At 39.8% G+C, this 9,567-nt stretch overlaps 1 protein-coding gene across 2 annotated transcripts; it reads left to right on the forward strand.

Annotated features, from left to right (window-relative positions):
* Window positions 1–700: 700 nt before the first annotated feature.
* On the forward strand, window positions 701–9,239 carry BORCS7 (BLOC-1 related complex subunit 7). 2 transcript variants are annotated; one of them, XM_004370091.2, is made up of 5 exons: window positions 722–1,445; window positions 5,692–5,754; window positions 5,858–5,901; window positions 7,075–7,095; window positions 7,596–9,239. In XM_004370091.2, exons 1-5 carry the CDS (start codon window positions 1,308–1,310, stop codon window positions 7,645–7,647), a joined length of 318 nt encoding a protein of 105 aa, XP_004370148.1. In that variant the 5' UTR covers window positions 722–1,307; the 3' UTR covers window positions 7,648–9,239. The 2 variants fall into 2 exon arrangements, with proteins under 2 accessions (XP_023596845.1, XP_004370148.1); XM_023741077.1 differs by having other exon boundaries at window positions 701–1,445; window positions 5,692–5,901.
* The last annotated feature ends 328 nt before the right edge of the window (window positions 9,240–9,567 follow it).

The following is a 9,567-nucleotide window of genomic DNA, read 5'->3' on the forward strand; positions in this document are numbered from 1 at the left end:
CCTGCTCCATCAGGGACCCTCTGTTGTGTTCCCCGTCAGGACGGTCATTGGTGGTAGCCAGGCACTATCTAGTTCTTCTGGTCTAAGGCTGATGAAGTCTCTGGTTTATGTGGCCCTTTCTGTCTCTTGGGCTAATACTTTCCCTGTATCTTTGGTGTTCTTCATTCTTCTTTACTCCAAGTGGTTGGGACCAACTAATGCATCTTAGATGGCTTTTTGCAAGCTTTTAAGACCCCAGATGCCACTCACCAAAGTAGGATGCAGAACATTTTAATAAGCTTTGTTATGCCAGTTGACCTAGATGTCCCCTGAAAGCATGGTCCCCAGACCCCCACCCCTCGTACTTTGTCCCTCGAAGTGTTTGATTGTATAAATTGTACACTTTGAAAGAATGCAGTTATTGTACATAAATTATACCTCAAGAAAGCTGATTATGAACAAGAGTTAAATGAAAGAGTAAACAGAGACATATAGTCTAAACATTTGGAAAAGACAGTAAGGTTGACAGTGAGTACAGGTTAATTTTGAAGAAAATTTGCAATGTAATGCCATTCTTATCTTTCTTGTGCATTATCCAAAAAAGATATGGAACTACATGAAACATTTTACATATTTATTCACTTCCAAAGTGATAATCAGTTTGTATCTAAAAGAATACAGATTATTTGTCATTAAAAATTATGAGGGATGTTGAGCATTTTTTACATTTATTAGCCATTTGAATTTCTTTTTCTTTGAATTGCCTGTTGGTATCCTTCGCCCATTTTTCTATTGGGTTGTTCTTCCTTGTTTGTTTACACGCTTGTGTGTCTTACCCCGGGAGCTCATTGGAGACAAGGACTGTATGTATCTCAATTCTTTCTCTATCCCCAGCCTAACACAGTGTTTGGTATTTAATTCATGAAATGTTTGTTAAAATTGAAATGTATGAACTTAATTCGTCCTTATAACCCTTTGGAGACTTTAACATTATTACTTCTATTTCACAGATGAGGAGCTTGAGACACATAGGTTGAGTAATTTGCAGTCACACTACTGCTAAGTATCAAGCCTTCTAATTCTAAACCAGGGATTTACTGAAATAGTCCTCCATCTCCTCTTGAGATGTTTGTCTAAGCCCTGTCTTCAGGATATCAACTGAGTATTTTAAGTTTATTTAAAGTTGGCAAAGACCTCCCCTAAGCGCACGCGTCCTTTCTTTTTCCCACGGTAGGAAAAAAAGTGCTTCCCCTTTTCCTTCCGCGTTAACCTCTTTTGGCCCCACCGACTCGCCATCATCCGTGCGGAGGCGTTCGCTAGCTAAGGTGATGGCGACTGGAACACCGGATTCGCAAGCGCGCTTCGGTCAGTCCGTGAAAGGGCTTCTCACCGAGAAGGTGAACACCTGTGGTACTGATGTGATCGCGCTCACCAAGCAGGTGCTGAAGGGCTCCCGGAGCTCCGAGGTGAGGTGGAAGTGGGCTCTCCGGAACTAACACCTCCTTCATCGCTGTGTACCGCAGGGTCGCGTTGCATCCTGGGAGTTGTAGGCTGCGACCTTGTAGCCTAGAGTAGAGCAGTTCGCGAAGGCCGCGGGTGGCGTTCTGGGGCGTGTAGTCTCTGGTTAGGACTAAACTGAAAAAACCTGCTGCTGTTGAGTGGATTCCAACTCATGGTGACTCTATAGTACAGAATACAACTGCTCCATAGGGTTTTCAAGACTGTAAATCTTTACGGAAGCTGACTGCCACATCTTTCTTGCCCAGAGCGGTGGATGTCGAGCCCACTGACCTTTCAGTTAGCAGCCCAGCGCTTTAACCACTGCCCCACCGGGTAGGGCTAGAGGTTGTTGTTTGCTGTCTAGTGCATTTGGACTCATAGCGACTCTATAGGACAGAGTAGAACTGCCTCATAGGGTTTCCTAGGCTGTATGTAATCTTCATGGGAGCAGATCAGCAGGTCTTTTCTCCCGCAGAGCTGCTGGTGGGTTAGAACCGCCGACCTTTCAGTTAGCAACCGAGCACTTAACCATTGCGCCATTAGGGCGCCTTACTACAGGGATAGGACGCAAAGAAACGAGATGATGAGAATCTGCTTTAAAGGGATGAACTGGTACTCCTAACCAATTTTTCATTTGTTTCTCAGGGTTTTCTATGATGATCGGGTCCCTTTCAGCTCCCAAAGTCCGCATAGTTTGCCCTCAGTATTCCAAATTCTTTCCACATCTTTGTGCATCATTTGTTTATGGATTTATTCTTTCCTGACTTGTCATTCTGTCCACATTGTTGGTTTTCTCTTTCTTATATTAGCCATATCCTTTCCCCTGGTTTCTCCCTCTCCGTTTCTCCTGGCTTTTCTCACTAGAAAGCTTTATATACGTACACCCAGTTTTTAACCAGAAGGACCCAGCCGTTGTGTTCCTAGGTATTTATCCAAGGGAAATGAAAATTTATGTCCATATAAACACTTGTACATGTTCATAGCTCCTTTATTTGTGATATCTCCAAACTGGAAACAATCGAAATGCCCATTAACAGCTGAATGAATGAACAAAATGACCCAGTTATTCCACTCCTAGATATTTACCCAAGAAAACATATGCCTATCCAAAGACTTGTATATGAATGTTCATAGCAATTTTACTCATACTAGCTTTGGGCTCAGTAGAAGTAGCTTTACAGAAGTAACTTTACTGTTATGTCCTTAGCTGTTACTGATAGTGGCTACAAGAAACAACTGTGTGAAGAAGGAGCTTGCATTTACTATAACACTATCGTTGATGTCACTGACTTGGTGATCCCAAATATGCTTTTGAGAGGTCTCACACAGTACACTCTTTTTAGGATTCAGTGTCAGAGGAAAGTTTATCTCTTTTTGAAGAGTTGTTATCTTTTATCAAATAATAAGAATTATATACTCATCGTGTTTCACTTTTTGCCTTGGTTGCATAGAAGTTTCTATTTCAGCTTTAGTGGTAGACATTTATTTTATGACTCTTTAGATTCATGACTGTTTAAAAGAATATGTATGTGTATGTATCATTCATATATGCACATACATACATACATACATGTCGTGATCACCATTTCGATCCATAGGGTTTTCATGACTGATTTTTTTGAAGTAGATCACCAGGCCTTCCTTCCTAGTCAGTCTTAGTTTGGAAGCTCCATGGAAACATGTTCAGCATCGTAGCAACATGCAAGCCTCCACTTGACAGATGAGTAGTGGTTGTGCTTGAAGTGCATTGGCCCGGAATCAAACCTGGGTCTTACACATGGAAGGTGAGAATTCTACCACTGAACCACCACTGCCCCCACATACATACATATATACATATAGTTTGCTATAAATTGCCTTCAGTTGTTTTTGGAGAAGCAGCATATAAAAATATAGTCTCAGAGGGCAACTCGGTCAATTGGTATAACATAGTTCATAAAGATAATGTTCTGCATCCTAGTTTGGTGAGTAGCATCTGGAGTCTTAAAAGCTTGTGAGTGGCCCTCTAAGATACGTCAGTTGGCCTGTATGTGTCTGGAGCAAAAGAGAAAGAAGGAAACCAAATACTCAAAGAAGAAACTAGTCTACAGGACTAATAATCTACACAAACCACCGCCTCACCTACTTTGAGACCAGAAGAACTAGATGGTGCCCAGCTACCACTACTGTCTGTTCTGACCAGAGATGCAATAGAAGCTTTCAGACAGAATGGGAGAAAAATGTAGAACAAAAATCAAATTCCTAATAAAGGCCAGACTTACCGGACCGGTAAAGACTAGAGGAACCCCCAACACGATTGCCCTGGGATAACCTTTAAACTTGGAACTCAGAAACTCCCAGAGGTCACCTATCAGTCAAAAGACAGAGTGACTTATAAGTAAATATCACCCGTGAGTACTGTGCTCCTCTAAACAATCATCTAAATGAGACCTAATGGTCAACATTTACCCTAGACAAAAGACAGGAAGGTAAGGGGGGACAAGGAAGCTAGATTAATGGAAACAGAACAACCAGAATGGAAATAATGAGAATGCTGACACATCGTGAAAAGTGTAACCAATGTCACTGAATAATATGTATAGAAATTGTTAAATGGGAACCTAATTTGCTGTGTAAATTTTCTCTAGAATCATAATAAAATATTTTAAAAAACCAGCTTCAAATCAAGGAAAAAATATAATAAAAACAATAGGTGGTGTTCATTGTTAACCACTAGTATGTATTGAACATCCATATTTATCATAAACCAAACCAAACCAAACCCGTTGCTGTCGAGTTGATTCCGACGACTCATAGTGACGCTATAGGACACAGTAGAACTGCCCCATAGAGTTTTCAAGGAGTAGCTAGTGGATTTGAATGGCCTACCCTTTGGTTAGCAGCCGAGCTCTTAACCACTGTGCCACCAGGGCTCCATATTCATCATAACAAACTTAAATTTATTCAGTGTTTACTATATGCTGGACACTGCTGTATTTTATACAGTTTAATTCATTGACTCTTTACAGTCACTAATAAAGGAAGTACTTTATTGACATAGAGGATACAGAGAGGAATTTAAGTTGTCCAAGGTCACATACTAGCTAGGAAGTGGTAGAGCTAGGATTCAGACCGAGACTGGTTCTAGACCCACCCCCTTAAACACTGCCTCTTATATACTAGCTTGGTTAAGTGACCAAAAGGCCACTGTGCCACCATTGTCTGCCCTGATACGGCTTGCTCCTTCCTCTTCCTTACATATTTTTCACGTGGGCTTCTTCTGTAGTAGAATTTAACCTGTGTATGCCAGGAACAGGGTGGGTGCAGCATTAGACCAGAAACCTCTGTTGACCTGTGCATGAATTGACCACAGGCCACCCAGCTGCATCAGAGGTCCTTTTCTGATTTCCTTTTCATGATCTCAGGGCCCAGTTATCAGTGGACTCATTAAAATCTTCCATCACATTTCTCCCTTCTTTTCTCTTCCCTAGCCTCATCTGGCCATCCTTCAAGGAGCGGTTTCCTACATTAGAGCTTGAGCTTCTTCTGATACCTTTTTTTTTTCCTGTATGTCTCTCATTCCATTTTTAAACAGCTACATTCCTCTTTTTCATTCCTGCCCTAGGTCCTGCTTCCTCACTCCTGTCTCTGGGTGGCACAAATGGTTAAGCGCTAGACTATTAGCCAAAAGGTTGGCCGTTCGAACCCACCCAGAGACGCTTCAGAAGACAGGCCTGGCGATCTGCTTCTGAAAGATCACAGCCTTGAAAACCCTATGGAAGCAGTTCTATTCTGCACACATGGGGTTGCCATGAGTTGGAAGTGACTCAGTAGCAACTAACAACACTCCTTTCCAATCATCCAAGTCTCGAATCTGCCTATAATGAATTAGAAGTTGGATTCTCTCGCTGGACGTGTGGAGCCAAAGTCTTTTTTTACAGATTTCTCCTCTTAGCACTTGATTATTAAGCTATGTAGAGAGCTTAGCAGTTACGGAGCACTTGATTTCTCAGGCAGTGGCCTTTGGAACAGATGTCGAGCCCATGCCAGGATTGCCATGGTGCCAGTGAAATGGATGAACAAATGGAAAATTATTCTCCATTACATTTTGAGTGTTTATGGTTGTAAGCGGTGGGGAAGTGGAGGAGAGGAGTGGGTGGTGTGTAACAGCTACAGAGAGATGACAGGAAATTTGGAAAATTTGATAATTACCATTTTATTTTTGTCTTCCAGCTGCTAGGTCAGGCAGCTCGAAACATGGTACTACAGGAAGATGCCATCTTGCACTCAGAGGATGTAAGAAACAATTTCTTTTGTGACTTGGGTTTCATATACATAGTTTGGCTACAGAGAAGTGGAATGTTCTGTTACTTTTTTTTACTTTTTTTTTTAAATGCAGAGTTTAAGGAAAATGGCAATAATAACAACGCATCTTCAATACCAGTGAGTATGACCTCTCCAGCGACTGTTTGCTGCAAAGCCATTATCCTCAGCCTCCTTCTTATTGCCTTTGTGTTTAGAGCATTTTCCCGTGGAAGCAGGAGTATGGTGGGAATAAAGTCCTCTCTGGAAAAGATGCCTGAGACTGCAGACGAGGTTGGGCTAGGGGGTGAGAGCAGGAGCAGGAGCCATCTTTTACAAACCTGTGTTAGTTTGAGGGCTTCTCTGAGGGAGAGACAGTAAACCTCATATAAGAACAGGGATCATGCCAGGACCATGCTAGCCCAGCGCTTGGCACCTCATAGGCATTTAATCAGTATTTGTTGACTGTCTGTGCCCAAGGTCCCTCCTGGGCAGTCTGCTCCTTCACTAAGGAATTAAGTGTAATTGCAACCTGTATCCAACATCCCCACCTGTAACATGGGCCTAACTACATATAAATCATCCAGGAGAATTTGATATAAAGACTCCTTTTTCATTATAATTTCTGATAAATTTAAAATTTAATTTGGTTTTCATCTTATTTCATGTTGGTTTATATTTTATGTAGTGGATATTGTATTTATGTACCTATTAGAAATGTACAGTTGGGCATTTAACTCTTGATATTTAAATAGCTAATGTTTGTCATGGCTGTTCTTTGAGTATGTTCATAGAAGGTATGTGATCATTTGACTTCACATACCCAGACTGAATTTGAGCCATGCATGTAGTGTGTTAGACAACATTCCTCACTCTGGTAGAGTACTAATACACCTCTAGGTTTCGAATCGTGCCCTGGTGGCACAGTGGTTAAGCACTTGGCTGCTAATTGAAAGATCAGTGTTTTGAACCCACCAGCTGCTCAGTGGGAGAAAGATGTGGCGATCTGCTTCCGTAAAGATTTACAGCCTTGGAAACCATATAGGGCAGTTCTGCTCTGTCCTGTGGGGTCACTGTGAGTCAGAATCAACTCCATGGCAACGGGTTTTTGATTTCTTCAGGTTAAGGATACATCTTTTTTCATCTCTACACTCAAATAGGAATCCAGTCCCCTGTAGCACAATCTTAGGATAGGACTGACAGCAATATAGAATGTGACATAAGCTGGGAATTTGTTTTGCCTGTATATATCTGGTCATAAATAACTTCTGCTAGTTCACTGAGTTTATTTTCCTCTTTCCTTTTCTGATATAGGCAAGAAGCTATTCAGAAGAAGTAAGTAACCCCGAGGGTAGGGGAGTGGAGGACTAACTGAAACAGGTTGGGGGGAATTACACTGATAGGCCCAGGATCAATGTGAAACTCTGGCTGACATGTGGCCGTAAAGTGACATTTGGTCTGGGATGAGTATCGTGTATTCTTTCAAAGGCATGTATAACTCAATTTACTGCTAGTAAAGCCTTTCTAAAAGTCACTGGGTGTGGAGGCCAGTCTTAAGGAATAGAGAACACTTTTTACATTGGTAGCATTCATTAAGTACAGTAAATGTGCTGAAGGCATTGGTTTTCTTAAGTGTCCCTTGCAATATTGTTTACACTGTTAATTTGCTTTGCAAACCTTTCTTTATAGTTTAAACACTTCTGGGACACAAATGGAGCAGTATAAATGTTGATTTAATTTGAACAATATTTACATATTAAAGTACAAATAGCTTGTGCAAGAGATACCTTTATTGTTCATTCCAGCTAAGCCCTTTTCTCTATTCTAATTTCTAGTGTTGAGCAGTCATCAGATCTACAGGACCAGTTGAATCACCTGTTGAAATAGAATAGCATGTAACAGTGCAAAATCCTAATGATGAGGAGGAAATACCTTACTACAACCATCATGCCATGGGTTGATTTTCCACTTTCTTCTCCAAAAGCTAAGTTAGAAAAGATTTGTGATGATGTACATTTTGTCCTGAACAGAAGCTAGGTGGCTGAATTTTGGAAGCACTTCTTGAATTGGACCAATCCATGCTCTTAGTGAAATTTTAAGTTGTTCTGTTTAGTTTGATATTAAAGTAGAATTAAAAGATGTCTTAGTTTTTCCTATGGAACTCTTAATATGTTGAAAGTCATAATGCCTAAATTTTATTCTCAAGCAAACACTGAATAATGTTTTTAATCCAGAAGTATAGCTTCTAATGTGAACACATAAGAAAGGTAATATTATTTGCAAAGACCGTCTTTTTCTTTTAATCATGCATTCAAGAAATAATTTTATGGTCACAGAATGGTGCTGAGTAATACCTGTTATTTTCCTTTCTTTTCTAGTAATTCAGAGGAGATATTTATTTTATTTGTTGCAGCAAATTTTGATTTAGCTTCAACTTAGCTTAGATGAGAACTAGCGTAATGGAACCATATCTGGCAGCTGCAACCTCCTGCCTTGACCTGCATTCCTAGGATTTCTTTGTTGTTGTGACTCTTAAGATTAAGTGGCCTTGGGTTCACTTAGTAATTTTCTTTATCATCAGCACATTCATTTGTATGACATTATTGCCAAATGTGAAGGTAGTTGAGTTACTGTGAGTGACTGTGGCATAGGGTTGCGCCGTAAGCTTGTGAAGGCCTTATGTTTGTAGACATTTACTGTGTTTATTAGATTCATTTTGTTAAATGGCATAACCACTAGTCTGTTGTCAAATCTGGATATTTTTTCTTTGTTTGAATTGAAAATAGGACTCTGTCCTCTTCTAGTTCAGTTCTAACTAATCCTGAGGAGGAAATATCTTACTACAGAGCTGACATAAGAAAATCATGCTTTCACGGAAAGAAGAGAAAGCAAATAAAAGTCCCATTTAATTCATATTGTGTATCACCAAGTCAGCTAAGCAAATAAGATTGCATTTGTCTCTCATTATATGTGTGTACATGTACTTAAGGTTAAAAAAATTAAGAGTGAAGAATTCGAAAATTCATTTATGCATTCATTCCACAGAGGTCTATTATAATTACAAAATGTAAATGGGCTCAATTTATCTTTAAAAAGAAGAGTCACCCAATTTAGAAAATAAAACAAAATTTAATTATGCAGGTATATAAGATGCAAATACTTTAAATGAAAAAAAATTAAAATGAAGGTATGGTGTATTTTTTTCATGCTGGAACAAATGTTGAAAAAGCAGCGATTGCTTACATTGTATCTGATAAAGTAAATTTCACAATCAAAATTTAAAGGTAAAAGTTACATTAAATAATGAAAACCTAGTAGTACTGAATTTACTCATTTTAAAGACCATAATACTAAAATACCGTAGTCCCCCCTTATCCATGATTTCGCTTTCCGAGGTTTTAATTCCACGGTCAATTTGCGGTCCGAATATATTTAATGGAAAATTCTAGAAATAAACAGTTAATAAATTTTAAATTGCACGCCGTTCTGTGTAGTGTGATGAAATCTTGCGCTGTCCTGCCTGGGATGTGAATCATTCCTTTGTCCAGCCATTAGTCACTCAGTAGCCTTCTAGGTTATCAGATCGACTGTCAGTGCTTGTGTTCAAGTAACCCTTATTTTACCTAATAATGGCCCTGAAGTGCAAGAGAGTAGTGATGCTGGCAATTCAGATATGCCAAAGAGAAGCTGTAAAGTACTTCCTTTAAGTGAAAAGGTGAAAGTTGTCTACTTAATAAGGAAAGAAAAAAATCCTATCATCTCACATCATCACAAGTAGAGTGAGAGCAGTACAATAAGATATTTTGA

Source organism: Trichechus manatus, unplaced genomic scaffold (genome assembly GCF_000243295.1).
Source record: "Trichechus manatus latirostris isolate Lorelei unplaced genomic scaffold, TriManLat1.0 scaffold00007, whole genome shotgun sequence".
Lineage (NCBI taxonomy): Eukaryota > Metazoa > Chordata > Mammalia > Sirenia > Trichechidae > Trichechus > Trichechus manatus.

Bases quoted from the DNA above. Each gene is read 5' to 3' on its own strand.
- BORCS7 (XM_023741077.1), top strand. From the start codon at position 1,308: ATGGCGACTGGAACACCGGATTCGCAAGCGCGCTTCGGTCAGTCCGTG. The intron at 1,446-5,691 runs GTGAGGTGGAAG...TTTGTCTTCCAG, and splicing joins AGGGCTCCCGGAGCTCCGAG to CTGCTAGGTCAGGCAGCTCG. The intron at 5,902-7,074 runs GTGAGTATGACC...TTTCTGATATAG, and splicing joins ACAACGCATCTTCAATACCA to GCAAGAAGCTATTCAGAAGA.